This window comes from Rhinolophus ferrumequinum, chromosome 12, assembly GCF_004115265.2.
Source record: "Rhinolophus ferrumequinum isolate MPI-CBG mRhiFer1 chromosome 12, mRhiFer1_v1.p, whole genome shotgun sequence".
In the NCBI taxonomy this organism is placed as follows: domain Eukaryota; kingdom Metazoa; phylum Chordata; class Mammalia; order Chiroptera; family Rhinolophidae; genus Rhinolophus; species Rhinolophus ferrumequinum.
In genome coordinates, this window is record NC_046295.1 from 6536919 (window position 1) to 6561207 (window position 24289).

A 24289-nucleotide genomic window follows, 5' to 3' on the forward strand; every position below is an offset into this window, starting at 1 on the left:
AAGGAGGAAAAAAGCCCGAGGCTGTCCTTTCCTAAGAGCCCAGATGCAGCCTACCTCCTTTACGGGGGGCATTGAGGGTGATCTCAGTCACAATCCTTCTAATGCTTTAGAAAATGCACAAGAGATTACAAGGTACCGAGGAAAACAAACAATGGATTTTACAGTACATACATTCTGGTGGAAGTCTGTTCTTTCTAAAAGCAAGTCTCTCAGTTTTCTTTCTGCTTTCTGCCAAGCTAAACAGGACTCCGTAAACATACTGACGAACTGGCCTATAGAGCAGGGCGGCAGGAGGCAGGTCTTTGCTGGCTTCATCTTCAATAGAAACAGCAATTTTGATTTCACCCTTTGCATGGAAGAAAGCAGAATAATATTGCACATTTTTCATGTTGAATTTACAATAAACTCAAAGAAATATACTGTATCTCCAGTAAATGACATTGCAATTCTATTCCAAATCAACTGCTTAACAACTTGCCTAGATGAAGATGTTTAGGGAGAGTTTATATAGCAGATTGTAGTCAAACATATGCTCAAAGAGTCAAAATAAAATCTACATTGTTTTATTTTTAATCTTGAACCAAGAACAACAACAACAAAACCACATATATGATCCCAAAGTCTTTGAAACAATCTAGACAAATAACACCAGACAACAAATAGATTAGAAAATGCTGAGAACTTGCAAATTTTGAGTCATATGTAATGAAATTCATAATTTTCAATGACCTACATGAAATCCAAGAAACAAGTATCCTGAATATAAAATGGTCAAATTCTCTTTACCAAGCTTATCCATAAAAAATTACCACAAAATGACCTAGCTAAGAGAACTCTCTTTGGTGTTATTTATTTGTGTAGTTTTCGGCATGTATCAGGCCTCCACCCCAGTGTAGCAATTCGAAAGACTTGTCTCACTGAATGAGAGGTTGTGACAGCCACTAGGGACAGAAAACAAAGGGAGCCCCGTTCTGTTTTTGGTCTGAGACCAGCATGGCAGGGGCTTCACTGTGGCAGAGGACCATGCTGCCAGGAGACAAATGACTGCTGCGACTATCTGCAAAAATCCTGTGGTCCTATCTTGGTTATTTTATGGCATCAAAATATATCTCCAGAGATTCTACAAGGAATTTTATTTATGTATATTCACAACATAGAAATATATTTATGACTTTCAATGTCTATTAAATTTATCCATAGTATATACTCTTTTAATAATAATTTCAAAACATTTGCTGTTTCTTTCACACAAATTTAATTTGAAAATTGGCCTTTCTCCTTATTCTTAGTACCTTCATACTCATTAATTAACGTTCTCATCTAGGGAGTATTTACTCCCTCATTATGAGGTTTTGGTAACTCTCTACATTCCTACGAAGGTTCACCTCACTGCAAATGTCTCAGGGACAATTTGACACCAGAGCTGCTCATCTCCCAGGAAGCAGCAGGCCTTACAGTCTAAACTTTTCCCTAATACACTGAAAAATTTTAGGTGGCATTTTAAAGTCTGAAAAGACCGTCAGGTTTACTTTTCTCAAGCATAGTGATTTTATCAGTATTTATTCACCCTTGAAATCAGTGAGTAATGAGGATAAGCAGCTTACAGCACTAGACTGCTCTAACTGACCGTCTGATTCAGACCCACCAACGTGGCAGGGCAGAAAGAGTGGGGACCCAGGAACTTTACACCCCAAACAACCCCATGAGGAAAGGGTGAAATCTTCCCAAAACCTAGGTCTCTTTACACTTAGCAAAATCCTTTTCCAGCAACAGTTAACTTTTCACTTACTCTTATAATTAATGTTGAACCTGAAAAATAAAATGTTTATCTTAACAATCATAATCTGAAAAGTGATACCATACATGCATACGTATCCGTATCAAATAATAGATGTGATTCGGAGGCAATTACAATTTAAAAATAAATCAAAGGAGCAGAATAAACAGTACTGGTCTAAATATTCTTCATGTCTTTTCATTTATAAAAGTAAGCAATGTTCAGATTGGTCAGTTAATGGATGAAGTCCAGCTGGGGGTGCTGTGGAACGGGAGTGACTTGTGCATTCACTGCCGCCATTTTACAGACCACATATGGATTGCAGAAAATAGAAAGAAAAGAGTCTGGTTATATACGGTGGTATAGATACTGATGAGAACATGTTAAATATATATATAAAATATACAGTAATAAACCAATTCTGCATGAGAAATCCGGTCCCCAAAGTAATTTGTTAAACTGTGGGTCTGTGATAACAAATACCAACATAAGGACTACAACTCATTGAGGGAATTTAAATACACATAGATCCATTTAAGACACCAAGATTCAAGACCAGTTAATGCCACACTGTATAACTATTTAACCATACATTTAATAAGACTAATAACATGAAATTAGGACACTGTGTAAAAAGATAAATTACATGTTCTGACTATGATGCTACAAATCCTATATTCCATTTTTTGCTTTAAATGCTACAAAAATTGCACTCAGTGAGGTAATGACAAATCAAAATACACAAAGCGCTCAGCCACTCACAAGGGGTCATTTCTAGGACAGATACTGTATGTGACATTAGAATTAAACCTGACATTATGGCACAAATGTGGTGTAGCAAATTTTGAAATTAGAAATGAAGAGAATAAAATTACAAGTCAGAAAATAATTTGATGTGTCATTAATTAGAAGTTAAAAAATATTTTATACTACATTGAAGGGGAAAATGAGACTTCTCCCAAGTTCTTTTTTTATTCTTTACAGGTATACATTTTCATCATTTTTTCTCAAAGTTTAGAAGGGGAAAATGAATTTTGTTGTAAACAGTTTGTAAGATAGAAAAACAGTTCTAAAGGAGCAGGCGGCCCTGCACCCCCAGAGTGACCACTGTGCATACCTTCGTCAGGACGTGGAAGATGTATGGGTACATCAGCCCCTTCTTGTGCCGGTGCTCGGCCACTCTCAGCACCTCGGGCGCGACAGGGGGCAGGGGTGGGGTGGTAATGTCCATGTGGTTCCTGGTGGGCATGGACAGGAGGCACGGAATTGGCTGGACGGTGCCGATCTGGCTCCCCTTTCCTTCAGCAAGCTGGCTGCCTGAAGAGGCAGTGGATGAACCTTCTGCCTATAGAGCAATGGGCAGGAGGGAAAATGGATTCATGTCTCGCTGTCTGTCCAGAAGAGACACGATGAACACCTTCACCACCAAGGCCAAGGGAGCACTGACCCACTCCCACTTGGACAGAGGGAGTGGATGCCCACGTGTGCTTGTGCTGGGGGACGGGAAACTGGAGGACTGCAGCTCCTCCCTGGGGGCCCCTGTGGGGTTAACAGTGGCTTTCTGTGTCTGTTAACCCCATGTAGCCAATTCCTGTGGTTTCACTTTCCTTGGAGACCCTACCCTGCCTAACACCAAGTAGGCATCGTCCTCTCTACAGATGAGAAAACTAATGCTTGGAGAGGGCATGTCATTTGCCCATGGTTACATGACCAGTAACTTATGGGGCTAGGACTAAAATCTAGGCCTGATTCAGGCCCACTCTTTAGATACCATAACTGGTATCTAAAGAATAAACAAAAACCCAAACTCAGGCATTCTCTTTGGTCATTATAACGCCCCAAATAATTACACACAGGAAGTAGTTTATCAAAAATTAAAGCAAAAAAAAACCCAAGCTAATTCCATTAAAAATAATGAGTCATATCTACATATAGTGACACAGAAATCTGTGCTTGGTATAGCATTAGGTGAAAAATATCCACTCTGTAACAACCAACTGCCAAAAAAAGGAATGTAGTAGGTACAAGAACAGGAATGAGCGTGTACACCCAACAACCACCTGTGATGAATTGCCTCAAGGCAGTGGGAAAGTTTTATAATGTTTTATAAAGTTTTCTCTTTATAAACTTTAGCAAAGTCTGAATTGTTTACCAAGAGGAATTATTTTTTGCACAATAAACGTGTTTTTTTTCTTTCTCACAATAAATGTTGGAAATAATATTGGTTATTGCCTGATTTTGTACCACCCTAGAGAATATATTAGGTTGGTGCAAAAGTAATTGTGGTTTTTGCAATTATTTTTAACCTTTTAAACTGCAATTACTTTTGCACCAACCTAATACATTTTTCTGTTTGTTTTTTTTTAAATATATGTATTCTTTACAATGCAATGTAATTAAGGGCTTTATTTTATCTTTTAAAACACAAAGTGCCAAAATGGGTCTTAAGAAGAATAACTCATGGATAATTCACAAGTATTTTCTATACTCTCCGTTCTACAGAACATTGACATAATCCACTGAAAATTAGAAAGTGTTCTATAAACAGTAGGCATCCACGAAGCTTTATAGGATAATATAATCATTCAACAGTGAGAATAATTCAGAGTTTTAAATGGATTTCTGATATTTTGCCCTTGTACATAAACAAGCCTCTTCCAACCAGAGACCTGTTCATCTGAGTGATCGTATATGGGGACAGACGTGGCTCTGCAGTTAAAAAGATATTTCTAAAGATCACTATTAACAGGTAGAAGCAGAAAACAGGGGGAAATGGAATTATAGTTTATTTTCATTTTTACTGTATACATCCCAGGTGCTTTCTCAATCCCCACAAAGACCATGTAAGAGCAGAGCTCTGGAAGGCTCTAAGTGCTTGACCAGACTATACAGGCAGCAGACAGCGGTGGATTTCCATCGGGCCCCCACCCTGCCCTGTACAAAGAGAGCAGGCAAGTGGCAGGGCCCTGGGATCCCTCCTTCTCCTGCCCCCGCCATATCTGTGGGTCCCCCTCCCCCAGCCAATGTCTGTGATTCCCTTTTCTCAACCCCTGCCAATGTCTGTATTACTTCTAATAATAACATGCTTAAAGAGAGAGAGAAAACGTTTTACTTTCAAACAATCCCTACCACCACATGCTGAAAGAGCCAGAACTTGAGAGACTAAAAGGTGTGGACCTACTACCTTTGTTTGGTCTCCTGGGTCTCCCCGTGCTTGAGGCTCCGAGTGGCTTCCTGTCTTCTCCCAGCCAATTTTGTTCCCACTGATATGGCTGAACAAAAAATGAACACGATTACTGTTAGTGTTGACCACTTCTCACATATGCTCATGATAACAAGGACCTGTGTTACAGACTCAAGGACACCTTGGTGCTTTACTGATGATCTCACCTCCCCTGACAAACTATCTCCACAGAGAACCCTATACAGGAGCACTCTCTACCTACTCCAAACGGGTAGGTGATAACCACTTACTGTGGAAGAGAAAACATCCAGCAACTAACCTATGCCAACTACTCAGCTTAAAGATGGTCTAGGGTGTGCCAATGCCATGGGGTACAAAAGACAGAAATGCAGCCTTGCTTTTAAGGAGCTCAGTAATCTTGGAGAAACAAGGTAAAAAAAAAAAATCACATTTAACTGGCAATTATCAGGCAGTAGAAGATTAAATGTTATCTAAATCACATTAGGCATAATTTATAAATACATATAAGGTATTCCATGTAAAGTGACAACGCACCAGGGCATCCAGCCTGCTCCTGCGAAAGGGCATGGTAGGGAGCTAAGGCTTGGGTGAGGCACAGGGCGGAGTCAGGGCAGAGGGCACCTTCCAGGCCCAGGGAGAGGGGATGGGTGTGTGAGCTCAGACAACAGGGACTTAACTGAATATTATTTGGGGATGGCTTTATTTGGCCATTTATAGTAGTAAAAACAGGGTGGGGAAAAGAGATGGAAAGATCAGGGAGTACCTAAAGGACCAGAATGAGGTATTTCAATCAGTATTTTCTAAAAACTGTGGGTTTGACCCATTAGCAGCCTGGGAAAACAATTTAGTGGGTTTAACCAGCTTTTTGTAAACACTGAAATGGAACAGAACAGAATGCAGTGAATGTGGTATGAATGGTATTATTTCATGAATTCTTTATTCATTTATGCATTATAGACCACAACGTAAGAGACAGTTTACTGCAGTGCCGGGCAAGCATTGTCCTGGAGGAAGCAGGGAACCTGGAGGGGCCTGAGCAGGGATCAGGCCCCATGCGTGTGCTGCAACCCCCGGCAGACAGAACAGCACAGCTGTGAGGCAGCCAGGGCATCTCCGGGCACTCGCCCTTCACTCATCCCTCTCTTGCAGGCACCAAGTCAAAGTATACCCTACAATCAGTGCCGGATGCACACATGCCAGCACAGAGCTTTCCATTGGCTTGCCTTCCCTGACTGATCCACTTGACAGATGGAGAGATTTTAAGACCCGCTAATCCTATCTTCCAATTCACATTTTAGCTCTATTATCAAAAACCCCCAAACAAACAAAAAACACAAAACCCTGCAGAAAGGAGTGATTAGAAGACTGTCCCATCTTAAGCCAAAAATTGTGTCCACACTGTGGTATCTTAGAGCCTTTCTGCAGCTCCTCGATCCCAGTCATGGAATGGGACAGCAGGACGGGACACCCAGGATGCCCCCACATGAAATGGGGGCAGCCCAGCTGCCATCACCCCACGTCCAGGCTCCCAGTCTTCAGTAAGGACTCAGAAAAACCACTGTTCTGTCCATGTTTGCTACTCATATGATTGATTTCAGGCTACAATTTTACAAAACTAGAGGAAACACTAGTGATGAGGAGGAAGCATCCCCAAAAATGGAAGTATTCCAACAGCAGTGATCAGTAGCTCTGTTTAAAATCAAAGAGAAGAGCAGCTACTATACGGGTGAAAGGTTCAGGAAGTGAATCGTAGTCAATTATTCACTGATTATATACCAGTCAGGACATGAATCACTAAACTCATTATGTGGTAAGTGTGCCACAGCCTGTGAAATAGGGCAACAGAAGGTGAACAACCTTGTCACACACACATCCAGAGTGAGTATTCCAAGAAATGGAAAGGAGAGGCTAGCAACTCTGGAGTAATGCAGGATGTGGTATAAACAGACCTGCTCATATACTTTTTCATAAAAATGTCTGTGACATTTATTCAGTGAAATTTTACAACCAATTACTCGGATACTTACAAGTTTTATAAAGAGCTATGACATCTACTGCTTGTAATTTTAAACATTTAAGTATAATATGGCTACAAAAAATGCACTAGTCACAGTGAACAGCGTAATACGTGCCCAGGAACGGAACACACCACAGAAGCAACCAGGGATGCAGGGCTGACATGCAGGAGCCCTTCCTTGGTCCTCTCCAGTGACTTGCTTCCTCAAGGACAATGTTATTCTGATTTTCAACAGCAGCAAAGATGCCTTTACCTGGTTTTGAATACCATATAAATGGAATCATACAACTGTACACTTTTCATGTCTGGGGGCTTTAGCTCCCAGTGCTGGTTCAGACTTCTTGCTGTGTGCATCCCATCATGGGAGAACCCCACGACAGGGTCCAATCCAGCCCTACAGGAGGGCCCAGGTGCCCATCCGTGACACACTTAGTACTTTCGGTCATTCTCATGTTAGCATCTGCAAGGGAAGGCAGTGACCCTCAGCAAGTCTGACGTGCACGTCTCTGATAACGATGAAGATAAGTACCTCTGTCTCCATGGGTGACATCATCGTGGTGTGCCTGTTCAAATATTCTGCATATTTTCTACATGATTCTCCTTACAGACTTATAGGAAGTCATTACCCGTTCTGGATACAAGTTCTTTGTCAGGTATACCGATTACAATTATCTTCCACGCTGTTGGATCGCTACCCCTACGTCTTCATGGCAGACTCAAGTTTTCATACATGACGCCTCTTCTTGAAGATCTTAGATGCAATGTCACCTTAGTGCAGCCTTCCCTGACCAGCCTCCACCCCTGCTACTTTCATTGCTGTTTCCTTTATGGCTTGTATCACTTCGTCACTATTTGTAATTATTGTCTGTTTTCATAATTAATTATAAACTCAGTGACGATGAGACCGTATAGCCACCATCGAGCAGGTACCCACTACTGCACGGACAAACCACATTAACTGCAGCCTAAAGGTATTATGGCAAAGAAGGCATAAACCTGGCTTCTCTGTTATGTGACATAAAGCACAGCCAAGGAATGCTCATTAATCTTGCAGCCCCCGAGGTGTGACAACCCTCATGGCTGATCTGCCCCAGGATCTCTGGAGTCTGTCGATGAGCAAGCACATAAGCACATGGAACAGTGCAGCGGGGAGACCCTGCTTGCTACCCCAGTAGAAAGCCTGTCCCATCTAAGATCACACAGAACTTATATTTATAAGTCTTAGCTTTGTTCTAAACAGGTTATCAAGCTAAAAATGTCATAATCTAGATGCTCATATGACCTTCTAATAGTCATACTATAACTTCTAAAATTCTGCCTGAGAAGCATCTTGACAATAGCCATTGTTTAAAGTCCAGAATATTTCAGTAGGAAAACTATATTGCTTTATAACTTAAGAAAACAAAATTTTGAATATGACAAATGCCTTGCCTTGAAAAATAGATGGATTAGAGATTTCTGATTAGAGATTTCTACATACAGTTCGTTCTACACGACTGCTCACACTTCAGTTATACTTGGAACCACTTAGACATGTTTCATCAGCCATGCCCGGGGGGTCTGCTGAGACCCACACGGGCCACAGGAAGGGGGCGGCCAGGGCAAGAAGCCTGTATGAACTCTCTGTGGAATTCTCCTGTACACCCCAAAGCACAACTCACTGCTGACAGAATTCAGGGTCAGAGAGAAGGAACCCCTTCACAGCTACAGCAACAGTGAGTGACTCAGACCCCGACCCACCATTCCAGACGTGACCACATGCTGTTACAAGGAAAAGCCAGCCTCAGGATAGATTTCACAGACACGTTCAATGCAGCTGACAATCAATAGAAAAGAACGCTTCTCACAACACAGGAACAGAGGAGGGAGAAAGGCCAGCACCACACCTCTGGGTTCTGTAGACACTGAGAGGCGCCGCAAGGCCTCAACTCATTCCAGGACACTTGGGGCTTTTTCTGCAGTGAAGTGGGTTGACGAGAACAAACTGTCCTAACCACTGAATTCTCTCCTGCACGTTTTTCTAGACAGCAGGCTGGTGATGCCAGGATGGAAATGAACCGGTATACACTCACGCCGAGTAAAAGTGTCTGACCAGTCACAGTGACTTCTCACTCCCGTCTCCACTGCCATGGGTGTGGTTTGCCTTGATGGAGCAAAAAAGGAAGAAAGAGCTGACCACAGCTGCCTTACTTGTCAATTAGAAAGGAAGAACGAAGGCAAATAAAACCAAAAGGGAAGAAAACAACACGAAAGAAAAGTAAAAGATCAAATCCACAGCAACAATATCTAGTGTGTGTAAGGTCACATGTATGGTCAAATTGAATGAATCTGACGTTCAATAAGCGTGCATACATTTTCATTTCTGTCTGCTCTCCAACTCAGGAATGGAATGGGGACTCGACTCAGCTGTTCTCATTCAACAGCTCACCCCATCTCCATCAGAGTTCTGACAGAGTGGCTCGTACTACAGAGCACGAAGGTCTGAGCTCCCTGGCGAGGGAAGTCGCAAGTCATATATACAAACGCTTTGTAGGTACAGTCTCCGCAGGCTCTGAATTAAACTAACACCACACATTTGGGTTCTTTCACAAAGAGTCAGGAAAAGATAAAGTACTGGTCTCAAATGACTTCCTATGCAAGTCAGCCAGGACTCCTCCCACCGTCAGGGCTCCTCCCACCGTCAGGGCTCCACCCACCATCAGGGCTCCTCCTACCATACTACTGGCTGGAGTCGCCCCCTTTCCCGCCCACCAGGGATGGTTCAGAGTCAGACAAGGTAGATATAAATTGCCTACATGGATCAGCGGATGGCTACAACACATAGAGGCACAGTGACTATTAATTTTTGCCAACACATACAAGTGATTCAAAATCATTTTTAGGAGATGTTAGAAATCTTACCTTGTGTCAAAAAGTGAAAATATAAATGTAAAGTCACTATTTGGCACAATAGTGTAACAATCAGAAAGAAAAAACCAGTAGTTGTATTCAGCCTGGGACCAGGTACCTTAGGGCAGGTAAAACGTAAATCAGAATATATACTTACATAGTAAGCATGAAAAAGGAAGAAAAGAAAAAAGCCAAGTTGCTGTCCCTAAGAAAAGATCCCAGTATTGTAAAACCAATCTTAGTTATATAGTGAAAAATAAGGTGTTTGAATATTCGCCAATGTTTTGAAAATAGTTGTATCTCTAGATGTGGGATCATGGGGGATTTCCTATGTTGTGTTTTCTAATGTTTCAATTCTGTAACTTTGAATGAGATGGTAATTAGAAAAAAGATAAAGAACTAAAATCTTCAAATTAGCAACCTCAATTCTAAAAGCCAATGAATCTATGAAAATAATATAAAATAAACACCTCCAGAAGGATCTAATTATAATTCTTAATTCAACAAAAATAGGATTACAAAGATTTCGCAAAGGCCAGCAAGGAAGAGACGAAAAACAAGAACACTGCCTTTTTTTTTTTTTTTTAATTTTAACCAAGAACAGAGCAAGAAGTATACATTGATTATACCCTAAGTAAAAGAATACGAGAAACAATTATTTAGTTAGAAAGCAGCACCTTTCTTACTTGCTTCAAAACAACTGTCATGGGTCTGGAATCACTGCCCAGGCACTGGTCTAGTCCTCAGAGCGAGTGCTGGAGGCTGCGATTCTGCAAGTGAAGGGACAGCTCCAGTGGCGCCCACGCAGCTCATCTCAACCCTGGTGGGGACACCCGACTCGCCCCACCTGTGCGCAGGGGGCCTCTTGCAGCTCTAGACTCCTTGTCCAGCAAAGATACCTGCAAACTCCCCAGGGACATGTGTCCACTTCAAGACAGCAACAAACCAGGATGTCCATTCCAGCAGTGTGGTGGGAAAGACACCTGAACTCTCCCAGCTAAAGAAGGTAAAATGCTGGGTAAGTTATTTAAAAAGGGGAGGTGGGAGGAGATACAGGACATGGCCTGCCCAACATACACACACACGTGTACATACATATGTATATATCCGCACACACATAGTGAAGGTGCTACTGTCTGAACCCAAAGACCAGCCAGGAGGCACATTCACAGTCAACTGTCATCTGAGCAAGTGCTGTTTCACAAGACACCTGAGCATGACTTTGTTTCATATCAGAACATTCTTTGGAGTTGGGGCACACACACCTCTACTCTTGCCAACGGGGCTGCCATGCACTCCACACCCACCTTTGACCTCTAATGGTGCTCACCTTCTGGGGAGTGCAGGCACCACCAGTGCAGAGGACCTGTCAGAAGAACCAAAACCTCGTGTCCCACCAACCACGATTTTCCCCACTGAACTTTATCTTCAAAAATAAATGTCTGCCAATTCCACAGGTTTAAAAAAGGTATCTTACGTTTTACGTTGCATTCTTTTGATTTTCTTAGTGAACAAGGACAACAGCCTTTCATATTTCCTTGACCACCCGTGTTTCCTCTGTGAACTGCACGTTTATATTCTTTGCCATTTAAAAAACTTCTCTTTTTAATTTGTAGGAAGCTTTTTTGTGGTGGGGAGGGGATAATTCTCTTCTGTAACAGTCCCATCACCATCAGCACTGTCCTTTAAAAAAAGTCATTGATTTTCTGTTGGGGAAACCACTCATTTTGTAGACTCCTCAACATTATTCTGGTATTGTTTACCAACCTGTGGGAAATATGGTGGAGGGAATGCAAATGCCTGAGAGCATTGAACAGGGTAGGGCGAAGAGGGCTGACTGACAGGGAGGGACACACCCAGGGATGGTGGCATGCCCCCTCCTCTGATGTTGCACAAGTCAAAGGTATAAGTACAGCAACTACAAACATTTCTACAGTCAATCTGCAGAAGCTGTTAGGACCGGAGATGCTAGAGTCCGACTGGAGTCATTTCCAAGCTAAATGGCCCGACCACCCAGTCACCTGTCCATTCTGAGGACAATGACACCCAGTTCGAAGCAAACTCATTTCTAAAGAAACGGTACAATCTCTCCAGCCCCAGGGCGTGCTAAGCAAATGTTGTAGATGTTCCGCGTCACACTGGGAACAGAGTCAGACTGGACTCTATGCGGCCTCCACCTCACGAGACCTGCTGCTGGTCAGGCCTCCCCTTCTTCCACCCTGCGTACATCTGGCTCTGTTCCCCACTGCCACAGCTCAAATCTCGCCTCTCTGGAAGTGCTCCCACCTCCAGTTCCTCTGGTCCGGGATTTTCTCTGTACACTCAGCACTGAGCTGCTCACTTCTTTGTAGATCACCTATACCTTACCTTGTCTGTACTGCCCTCCGCCCGTGCTCACTGGTACACAGCAAGTGCTCAAGTGTTACTGGGCTGAATGGATGGACTTCTTTTCCTCAAGACCACCCTGAGAGCATGCTGTAGGTCCAGGGGTGCCAATTCATGTCCAAACCAAAAGTTACCACCTCCTGACTTACTGTTCCCAGTTTTGAACTAAGAGAATGACATACTGTCTTACGCATGGTCTCAAGTAGACACATACAACTCCTTCAACAGGCTAGAACCCTCATCCTGAAATTAAGACCATGGCCCCTCTTGGCATCCTGCCACAAGCAAAGGATGCCTGTGACGAAGGCCGATCCCAGGTCCTACTCTGCTTAGCTTATGACACCGAAGTCTCAGGCACAAGCACTCTATTTCCTTGTCCTTCCCCTCTTCCTCTTAATTTTAACCCTTCTGTCTCTCATTTGCTGTGATAAATAGGGAAGCAGATTCAAGGAAATTAAGACCCTGCTAAGCCACACAACCTGACCCAGTCTTTCAACTCCCGGCTACGGACATGCTTCGCGCACTTCTCATCTCGGGGAGGGCAAGATGCCCACACGTACCCTACACCGAGTCCTCCTTTCAGAGGCCCTTCCACAAAACACAGTGAAACCACGAGCTGGGGGTGTTGTGGACAAGCGTGTGACAGAAGTGAGAGAGGTAACTGAAAGCAAGGACAGCTCCAGGGAAGGTGATGCTGACCAGGACCTTTGGGAACAGGGAAAAGCTGAATCCTCCCGCACCACAGAAGGAATACAGGGGCTCTCAAATTCACCTCCTAACATAGCAGTGTGCCAAATCAGGTGGGCACTTGCTTCACCTATGAACCCCTACCTGAAGGAACAGGGTCGTCACCAGCCCGCCCCATGCCAGGCCTCTGCTGGCATCCACACGCATCACCACACAGGACTCTGAGCCAGAGTACATGCTTCTGCTTCGTGTCTTATTTTTCCCTGTGTTTCAGGTCTGGAAAGAATGATTCTCATTCAGGTGAACCTGTACTACACAGATACCTTGATCTTGCTGACATGAGCTGGTTTTTAAAAGAAAATTCATGGTGCCTTAGAATTCCAGAGGGGAAGGCGTTCTGAGACATCTATCAGCTGTTCTCAGAACAGCTCATTTACACACGCAGATTTCTGAGCCCCAGCCCAGAGATTCTAACTCAGTAGATCTTAAATGTATTTTCTTTCCAGAAGGTTAATTTAAAAGTTTGAATGTTATGAGTTTTCATTTCATTTTAGAATTTTAGGATCACATATAATTCTATGCATTTTATACTTCTTTCCTCCAGAGATCACACAATCTTTGGATGGTAGCAAATTCCTTGGTAACTGCTGGCTGAGGTCAGCAGACATTAGTGGCTATTTTACAAATAGGGGGAGAAAAGAAGGACAAAAGAGGAAAAATCATCAGTGAAAAGTGACACATCCAGTAAGAACTTGCAGGAAGACTGGAAACGGTCTCGGACTTCTTACAGCAGAAATACTAATAGATGTAGCTAACTAGCTAGCCCTGGGCATCTGCCCCGTGAACTAGAGTTCAAACCCAGGAAAAGAAGATGCAGATGTAAAGGAAAGCCGCTTTCTTTTCCTTTTTTCTTTTCTTTTACTGGAATCAGGTTTCTTGACACATATGGTGATTTAATGAGAGGAAGAGGAAGACTGTGCATTTAAGACTTACTCGGTCAGATTCTAACAAATTACTTACTTGCAAATTCATTTACTTAGGGACACACGTTGTTTAAAATACTCCTCTCTGGAAGAACTCCAGCCTGGGTCTGGCAGATTTCTAGGGTTTTGATTATAGTCCCATGAGCTGTGGAGTTGGGATTTGAGTTGCTGAACTCAGGAAGAGAGAAAATTCAGAGTTCCTGAAAGTCACAGGCATCTAACTTAAAATGCTTTCCAGGGTAGCGGTTGGGGGGAAACAGCAAGAGAAATCAGAGGGTTAGGGTCAGTAGCACTTGACCAAACAGCTTCACCATGTTTGGTGGTCGCACAGACCAATTTTCCTAAAACTCTTACCCCAGCAGAGGAGCGGCCGAGGCCACAGGCAGGCAGAACAGACTTTTATCCTGGAAGCCCTGTGGAAATGGCTGATGACCACCCCCTCTGCTCTATGTCTGAGGAGCCCCACGCCCGGCAGAGTCCCCCTCACCCACCTGCAATAAGCCGCATCTCTGAGCACAACACTCGGTGCTTTGGGCCAGTCAGCCAGCTTTCCCAGGGACTAGAGCTACACAAGAAAGCCACCACTCACTTTGCAGCTCCTCCACTGCCTTCATCATTGTCTGAAGATGATGACGTAGAAGAACCCGGAAAGTACGCTGAGTCCACATGATTGGGGCTACCGCTCGGAGCTGGGTTGATCGGGGAGGACCGTTCATACAGTGGAGTATGTTTTCCTTCGTGAGGAATGTTACTGTAGTTGTTCTGCTCAGTCAGATTCTTTCCACTTGTTTCCAAAGTAAGGGCCGGCTCAGCGAGGCTGTACGGGTGTGGACCCTGACCCGGAGTGCCTGGGCTGGGCCCCTGCGGAGCCTGAAACATAGGGCAGAGGGCAGAGGTCACACGTGCACAAGCTGCCTGTAGGACCCGGCTCCTGTCAGCACACTTGGTCTCGGCTAAGTTTTAACTCAACAAACACTGGCACCTCCTTCACATATCAATTCAAGAGCCAAAGACATTATTTTAGTGTTCGTTAAGATCTGATGCATATGCAGCTGTCCAGGCCAGCTGTCCCTCAGGCAGGACAGGGCGGTTGTGGGAGGAAGGAGGAAAGGCCTTACCATGGGCTTGGCTTGCAGAGAGGTCTGTGGAATGTTGAGCATCTGGGGGGGAGCATACGGCGGCACTATCCCAGGCATTCCAAATGGATTTGGTCTGGCTGTTTCGTCAACATGGAGAGAAAGCAATAGAACAACTGTGAGCGGAGGACACTTCCCCTGGACACCACGGTGGCTAGCAGTGTCCCATCTGGCCTATACCTCTCAGGTGCCAGGACACTATGGGTCCCATTTCTCAGAAACCTTTAGAAATTTATGTTTAACATTAAAGACGATTTAATTTTATGGTAGTGAATTTTATACACTGGGGCTAGAATTTTAACTTTCAAAAATTTTCAGTTAACTTCTGGTAGTGTTTTTGCTTTTGTTTGGTTCCTTGAATGCCTGATCTGTCCATCTTTAACTGGACAGGCGCTCTCGACCAACTGGGCTCTGCTCACTGCTGACAAAGCTCGATCCCTGTGGTACTGTAGCACTAAGGAATGCAATAGGGACATAACAGTTCCCCTTCCATTCTTGAAGCAATGGAATTTTTCTATTTAAACTCAACCTAGGGTCTTAGTTACTAGCAAGCTTTTACATATAAAAAGTGAAGAGTGGTCGTTGCTGCCTGTACTTTTGGTTTGTTTTTCACTAGCAGAAAAACTACAATCAGGTGACACATTTTAACATGCATTATAGGATTGGTAACATGGGATCCTGCATTCTCCCAGAACACAACTTTTTAAACCTGTTCTGCTGTATGCTGGCATTTGCTCCCCATTATACTCATCTGTCACAGTGAAGCACGGAACAGAAGCCATGTGGAGAAGCGACTGCACACACAAAGCGTCCTGCATCCGCTTCATGACGTAATACAGAGCAGTCAACCCAGCCAGTGGCCCACACACCTCACGTCCACAACCCTCGCTCACCCTGCAGGTCTGAGGACAGGTGACCGGGTGCAGCCAGCTGCACAAAGTCAGCCGAGTGACCTGTACCCAGACAAGGGATGGGTGTGGCCTGATGCCAACACCACTTCAAAGCATCAGTAATTAATTACAGTGGTACCTCAGTTTCGAACATCTCCGTTGACGAACAGTTCGATTTACGAACGCCGTAAATTTTATGGATCTACGGTATCATTAGATAGTAAAATTCATGCTGAATTTGCAGTTTTAGGGGTTGGTTTTAAAGGTCTGGAATGGATTAATCCATTGTGCATTACTTTCTATGTGAAACCATGCCTCGGTTTTCGAATGTTTCAGAACTCAAACGGTCTTCCGGAACGGATTACGTTCGAAAACCAAGGTACAACTGCATTTGCTAATGCAATAAAACAGGCAGGAGACGCCTCAAGGCTTTTTTCATACGCTGAACACCCAGATATGGGGTGCCATGCGAGGTCACCGCGAGGACAGTCCTGGGGGCACCATGAGCCCCGAGATGCAGAGAAAATACACACTGTGAAAACACACAACAGAGCTCACTGGAGCCCTCATGGCTACACAATCTCTTCCTTAGTTTTTTTTTTTTTTTAAATAGAATAAAATCAAACCTAAAGATACCTAAACACCAATGTCCTTTACCAGAAAAAGTATTAATATTTCTCCAACCTCAGAATCTGAGCAACACCAGGTGAGAATCACACCACCCACCATGCCAACTTGCCAAGATAAAGAAACACATTTAATTTAACTAAACATAATAATAAATAAAGTACCCCAAACCCTCCCACTCATTCTCTGAAAGAGAACTCCCACTGCCGCCTAACCCAGGGCACCCTGTGCTAATTCAGTCCTGGTGGACCCAGGAGGGCACACCCCATCCAGGAGAGCGGGACAATTGTTAACTTCTTCCCACCCACGAGGACTGATGAGCCTCAGAAGCCACAGTCCCTTGGAAGATCCCATGTCCAACTGCCTCCCATTCAAGCTCAAAGATGCCCTAGACATATGACTCCCCCACCGCGCACCCCCAGGAGGGGAAAGCTCGGCCCAGCTTCCACCTCCCACCAAACAGAGCCGACTGTGGGGCAGTGGCTGGGGAGCGTTATGCTGGCACATATGCACGTGGGGCTGGCAGCACACACCCTGTCACTCACTCACTCTCGCAACCACACACACATGCACACACAGGAGACATTCCTGATCAAATAGTAAGTCTGTAAGATCCAAACCTCTGAGTGTGAGACACAACAGGTAACTGTTACAGTCACCTCTCGGGTGATTCTGAATCGTGACCAGATTTTAGACCAAAGGTTATCATGAAATCCATTCAAGCTCTAATGTACTTAAATCACTATAAAAAGTCTAGTTTGCAATTTCTTGCAGCTGACCTACCACACTTAACTTCTCAGTAATATATACGGAAAGGAAATCAATTATGCACCCTCACCATTCAAATGAAGATGAGCGTTCTAGTTTCACTCTATTTTTGGCCATTATATGCTATGAACTTCCTGAAGAGCACAAACTTTCCTTAAAACCAAAAAGCCCACACTATATTATAACTTAAAAGCAATGCTTTCCAAGGAAAGGACATTTTCTAAAATCACCTGACAATCACTGACCTCAAATAAACCTTTGAGAATCTACAGAGCTGGTTACTCTTCTATCATAACCTAGTCCAACAAGTGAATTAATTTGTCTACATTTCTCTGAAGGCTGCAGAAATGCCTAACGAGCCAGGGCCTGTCTCAGCGTACTGCATGCCTCCTTGTAAATCAGTTCTTGTTCTCAAAGTCCTTGGGCAGCAAAGCAGAGCCATAGTCTGTCTGCTCTGTGACAGGAACCTCTTTCTCAGAACTGACAACTGGCTCACGAAGTGGAGATCTCCATCACCAGTTTCTCATTCTCCTTTCTCAAACACTAGAGAGGCAGGCTTTTGTTAGAAAAACACACGGACTGAAGGCAGAAGACAGGAGAAAAACCTGTTTAATTACTATATGGAAAATATTTCCATAATTCAAAAATTACTTTTTAAATATTAAAGACCCCTTTGAAAATAAGAGAAAAGAAGCATGCGTTGCAGCCCTTATAGCTGTGCTTAGTCAGCTGTGTACTCTAATAGACAAGACACATTATTCCACATCCATTCCCCTGAGTTACTTACTATACATGTATGAAGCTGTCCAGCTTTTCTCTAAATTCAAATAAGATAGAATTTTTAAAAAGAATGGCATTAACCAAGAAGCTCTACTGAGCACTAGTCAGCCCTAACTCAACCTAACAAATATTCATCTATTACTGGACATGTTACTGCAGATACGTTAAACAAAACAGTAACAAAGTATTATATTTTTTAAATTCTATAATGCAGATAGGTAGATGCATGATTTCCAAGTGTGACACAAAAAAATACAGCTTTGAAAATTCGGACACAAAGATTAAATAAATCAATGTTTCCTACCAACCAATACTACCGTGTTTTTCCGAAAATAAGACCTAGCCAATCAGCTGTAATGGTTTTTTTGGAGCAGAAATTAATATAAGACCTGATATTATAGTGTATTATATTACATTATGTAAGACACAGTCTTATTTTACTATAATAAAATTACTATAATAAAATATAGTAAAATAAGACTGGGTCTTATATTAATTTTTGATCCAAAAGACACATTAAACCTGATTGTCCGGCTAGGTCTTATTTTCGGGGAAACACCGTAGTATTCAATGCTCGCAAAAAACAAGGCAGAATTTTCCAACTACATTAACCATGTTGAAATGGATTTACATGGTTTGACCCTTAAATGGGTTGACCCTTAAACAACACGGACTTGAACTGCACGGGTCCACTTATGTGCAGATTATTTTTCAATAAATATACAATCAGCCCTCCATATCCCAGGGTTTCACCATCCTGGAATGAATCAACTTTGGATGGAAAGCAGTATTTTCGATCTGCAGTTAAGAGTCCACAGTGCATTGTTCTACACCGTTTTATGTAAGGGACTTCAGCACCTGCAGATTTTGGTATCCGGGGGGTCCTGGAACCAATCCTCTGTGGATACCTAGGGATGACTATGGTTAAGTTTTGAGAGAGTCGAAAGTTATATGCAGATTTTCAACAGCACAGGAGGTCAGAGTCTCAACCCCATGTTGTTCAAGGATCAAATGTATTTAGTCAATGTCAATATTCTACAGAAGGCACACATAGAGTTTATGAAAGAGAATTTCATGCAATTTGTTTCCACGCTCTCCCAGACGAATAGCTTCAGAAGGCAGGTTGGGCCAGACTAAAGACCAGGCGGGAGGGCAGAGGCAGGGAGGCAGGGGGCTTTGGGTCGGAGGAGACAGAAGTCGTCCCCAGCTTTGAAAGGACTGAACCTTGTTGGTTTCCAGGGAGCACCAATTCCTAGCAGCACAGACCTGGGGCCGCTGATGGCCACCCAGAGCTGCAGTGCCGGCCATGCTCCGCGCGAAGAGCCCTAGGCCACCGTCCAGGAAAGAAGTCCTCACAACAGAAGCCTCAGTACAGGGCTGAGACAGCAAGATCAGGATAAAACAAGCAGGCATATTCTGGGTGGCAATGGGGAAAAAAAATGCAGGGAAGCACATCCCAGGTCAATGTAAGTAAGAATTTTCTGAGAACTAGAGAGGGTTGACAATGACAAGTCTGCTCTGGCTGCCTGACTGTGGTACAGGAATATTCAAAGGCTGAAAGGGGGCCTGGGGCTCATATAAGCACCCCTTGTATCCAAAAATCTTTTGTCCCTGAGTCTGGATAGCATGTGTGTATCTCACAGAACACAGTATCACTCAAGTCCACTTGGTGCCTGAGTCTTGAATAGCAAGAGTCTGGGTAGTGACGGATTCATCCCAAATTTTACTCAAATCTACTCAATTCCTGGGTTCACCGCATCAGAGTTTGCATCGTAGGTGTTTAATAGCAAAGGATTCTTGTGTTTGTACTTGCACTGACTTGAGTAAAAGTCCAGAAAGTAGAAAAGGGACACTTAAATCTCATGCAGCCACCTACATGGTTTCATAAGTCTATGATAAAACAGGATACGTCTTTTTCTATCCATCTGTGGATGTTAGAAAAGCACAAACTACAAGAACAATCTAATGGCCTTTATTTGGAAGTCACTGGCATTCTTCTTCTGAGTATGCCAGTGGTCTCGGGAAGACACGCCTTGCAGTCGTTTAAACCAGACAGCAGCTGAAAGGTAGATGTATTTTCAATTCGTAGAAATGACTACTTTTCAGGTTTTTTTTAAAAAAAGCACAACATTTCAAAAAGCCACAAGACCAAAAAGCCTGTTTCACTTCATACCACATCAACTAACATAAACTCACTAAAAACTCAATGATAGGTCATGGGAACAGACTGAGAGAAGCCGGCATCTGCTTGGGGTTGGAGGGGAAAGAGTAAGGGGACCTTCTACACGACATAACATCTTTGCTTCCCTCTGGCAGAATCTACCCTGTCAGACCCTACGCACTGATATCAATGCCATCTGCATTAGCTTCAAAAACATAAAAATCGAAAAAGATGAACATGGACACATCTCAAAAAACCAAGTGCAGGACATGAACAGCATTTAGTTAAAAATCAAAGCACTACTATTCTGTATTATGAGGTAAGAAAATACAAAAGCCTGTTTGAGGGAAGACATGTGACTTAGAAAAGCCTCAGGTATTTTGTTAAAGCATGTATAGCAAACATTATCACTTATTAAACCTGTTCAGTGGGTGCAGTACTGCTCATGATATTCTCTCTCGTATTCTTTTGTTTTATTTAAAGCTTTTCAAAATAAAAAAAATTTAAAACCTTGGAAAGGGTGACCTTAGTAAGCAAAGCTGTAAGACTGAATATTACATGAATTTTAAAAGAAAGTTAAATTTCAAAACTTATTAGTAAAGTGTAGCAACAGTACAATATTGAATGCCTGGTGACCAAAAAAAAAAAAATTTTTTTTTAAAGTAGAATAGCAAAACAACTGAAACTACTCTAGATGATGACCACAAGACACAGGTTAAGTATATGACAGCACACCTGCAGCGTGGGATTCAGACAAGATTTGAAAACAAAAAGGCAAACCTATGTGAAGTGACGGGCAGTCTCAAAGGCACACTGCCGAGTGGGAATGGGCAAGTGATGGCGCAGTGCGTTCACGGTCGGTCCCTCTACAGTCTCAAGGCCCAGCTGCAGCCAGACCGCAGGGCAGGAGGGTGAGGTCAAGCTTCGGGAGCAGCGTGGGCAGTTATGTTCTTTCCCCTCTGCTCATCCATTTGCACAGGTGTCCTTCTAAGTCTGGAGTCCCATCACTGCAGTTAGGACGGCAGTGGTTTCTGTTCTCTTGTACATTCGGTCACCAGTTTTGGCATTTTGTGAACTGGCATCCGTGACCTGCTCTAGTAGAATGTGGTCAGCCTTGGGGGCCTGTCAGGACTCAGGGCACCCCTGCCAACACCCTGGCATTCGGGAGAGCCAGAGGTCCTTTCTTTGTCCTCACTATGTAGTCTGTTCTTTGCCCAGTAGCAATAGCTCTGATTTCAACATGGTCCTCTGCATAATTCTCTCATTGGCCGGGTAGTCCTGCTGCCCTGCAGCACCCCCATGGTCCCCACCAGACCCCCTACTTCTGTGCTCCAAGGGACCAGGGGTTCTGTCAACCCCGCCCTTCGGCTTTCATCATCCCCATATCAGATGAAGCTTGTTCAGTCCTCCCACCCATGTGAAGCCCCACCCTTTATGGAAGTGACCACAGGGGTGTCTGGAGGACAGCTGCTGGCCACCTCCCTGGCCTCTCCCAGGTCCAGCAGCGCCAGCGAAGCGGCAAAGCTGAAACCTATTCTGGCAGCTGTGAGCGCCACAGCAGCCTCCTCCGCATCTCTGCTGACAACCGTTCTTGTCACAACTCCGCCTCCAGCTGCACTGCTCTCTGCTCTCAGCTCCACCTCCTCTCCCTGACCCCAGGCAGGACCTCTGTACAGAGTGTGTCCTCCAGAGCAAAACCTCCTCAGGGAAGCCCGCCTACTGCCACAGCTCCAATTAGTCCTCAGGGCACAAACACAATAACCAAAAGCAAGACCATTAATACAAATTTCAGGGTGCTGGAGGACAGGGGAACGAGACGGGGAAAGGGCCCTAGTATGACTAGTTTTCCACTAATGTTTATTTCCTGTATACATTGTGTGGATGACAGTTTCAACATAAGTTTCTATAACGAAAAATCCTTCAATGAGTTTTTGTGGTCCTAAGAAGTGAAGTCTAAAACCAAAGGCCGTGCCTGGCCACTGCACCCAGCCTGACAAGCGTCACGGGACCTCTCCTTCCCGGGCTTCCTGTGCTCCAACCACATTGTCTATACTTCCTCCCTATTGTCACCTTGCAAAACTCCTACCCTGCATCAAACATCACCCCCAAACTTGAACTTCATCAGAGGCAGGCACTGCTTTAATCAAGCACGAGTTTAATCAGGTTGGTCTTCCTTCACCTGCCTGTTCCTACTCCTGTAGGATTCCTCCTCTCAGGCGACTACAAGGGCAAGGATGACGTCCATCTGGCCTATCACCTTGTCCAGCACCCAGCACAGGGCCTGCCATGAACTGAACACATTGAGGAGCTCATTTACTCTTTTATAATTAATAGACTTTTTTTGGAGCAGTTTTAGTTTACAGAAAACTTAAGGAGAAAGTATACACCTTGCATTATTGTAGTACATTGGCTTACAACTGAGATCCAGTATTGTTATCTTATTAACTAAAGTCCACAGTGTACATTAGGGTTTTCTCTTCTTGTGTAAGGATTTGGACAAATTTACAAGGACGTGTATCTACTTATAGTATCATCAAAAATAGTTTTGCTGCCCTAAAAATCCTGTGCTCTTCCTGTTCATTCCTTTCTCACTCCCAATCCTTGGCAACCTCTACCTTTCTTATTGTTTCCATAGTTTTGCCTTTTCTAGAATGTCACCAGAGTAGGAAACATATAGTATGTAGTCTTTTCAGACGGGCTCCTTTCACTTAGTAATAATACGCATTTAAGGTTACTCCACGTCTTTTCACGACAGCTCACTTCTTTTTAGCATTGAATAATATTCCATTATCTGGATGTATCACAGTTTGTGAATCCATTCACCTACTGAAGGATATATTGGTGGCTTCCAAGTTTTGGCACTTATGAATAAAGCTGCTATAAATATCTGTGTGCAGGTTTTTGTGTAGTCATAAGTTTTCATCTCCTTTGGGTAAATGTCAAGGAACGTGATTACTGGATCCTGTGGTAAGAGTATATTTCATTTTGTACCATTTTGCATTCCCATCAGCAATGATATTCCTGTTGCTCCACATCCTTGCCAGCATTTGGTGGTAGTATCAGTGTTTCAGATTTGGGCCATTCAGATAGGTGTGCAGTGGGAATTCATCTACTTTTTACTGAGGGAGGCGAGGAAGACACCGAACATGTTTTTTTCAGACTCACTGGGCCTTGGTTTCACTTGGGTGGCTTTTTACAAATATACCAGGATTAGTTCGTGCCTGCAAAGTCTACATGTGCCAACCTGAGGCAGCCTCTAGCATTTCTGTGTTGTTTTGTTATTTTTTAAATTCTGCCATTGATTTTGAAGCACAGCTAGGGTTTGAGAACTACTGATTCAACCAGGGAACCAAACATTGCTGACAACTCAATTTTGACATATCTTACTTGTGCTTTCACTTAGACTGGAGAGTCTCTGGTGAGATTAGATTTATGTTAAGTGCTGTAATGGAGAGGACAAAATTATAATCATCTCTAGATCCCCAGTTCCCAAACACAGTGTTTCTGACATAGTAAACGCTTTAAAAAATAATACAAATCTCACCTGTAACTTATTTTAAAATTATCTAAGAACAAATAATTTTGGGGAATCCACAGTGAAAAAATTGTATGAACTGGAACACCTTCTTTTTTTCTTATCAGGCCTCGTAACAATGGGACAGGGGGCATGTGAGTTTCCCTCTAAATTCTAAAACCATCCGGTAACTGTGTGGAGATCTGAGGTTTTATCAGATTGAGCTGCAGAGAACCACAGGTTCAGCAGGAAATCATGAAGACAAGCAATCATTCCCCAAAGCTACTGTGTTTCCTCAAAGATAAGACCTAGCCGGACCATCAGCTCTAATGTGTCTTTTGGAGCAAAAATTAATGTAAGACTCCGTATATGTTATATTATGTTATATTATATTATATTATATTATATTATATTATATTATATTATATTATACTATATTATACCCGGTCTTATATTAAAATAAGATGGGT

General features: G+C 43.3%; 1 protein-coding gene across 2 annotated transcripts in view; it reads right to left on the minus strand.

The window, feature by feature from the left end:
- FAM120A (family with sequence similarity 120A) overlaps window positions 1–24289 on the minus strand; it is a 102759-nt gene that overhangs the window by 35704 nt on the left and 42766 nt on the right. For both annotated transcript variants that reach the window (XM_033124169.1, XM_033124170.1), the window contains exons 6-10: window positions 15062–15159; window positions 14533–14813; window positions 4962–5049; window positions 2895–3122; window positions 172–346 (exon numbers count right to left, since the gene is read on the minus strand). In XM_033124169.1, the coding sequence (XP_032980060.1) occupies window positions 172–346; window positions 2895–3122; window positions 4962–5049; window positions 14533–14813; window positions 15062–15159 (870 nt within the window). The remainder of the gene's footprint in view (window positions 1–171; window positions 347–2894; window positions 3123–4961; window positions 5050–14532; window positions 14814–15061; window positions 15160–24289) is intronic.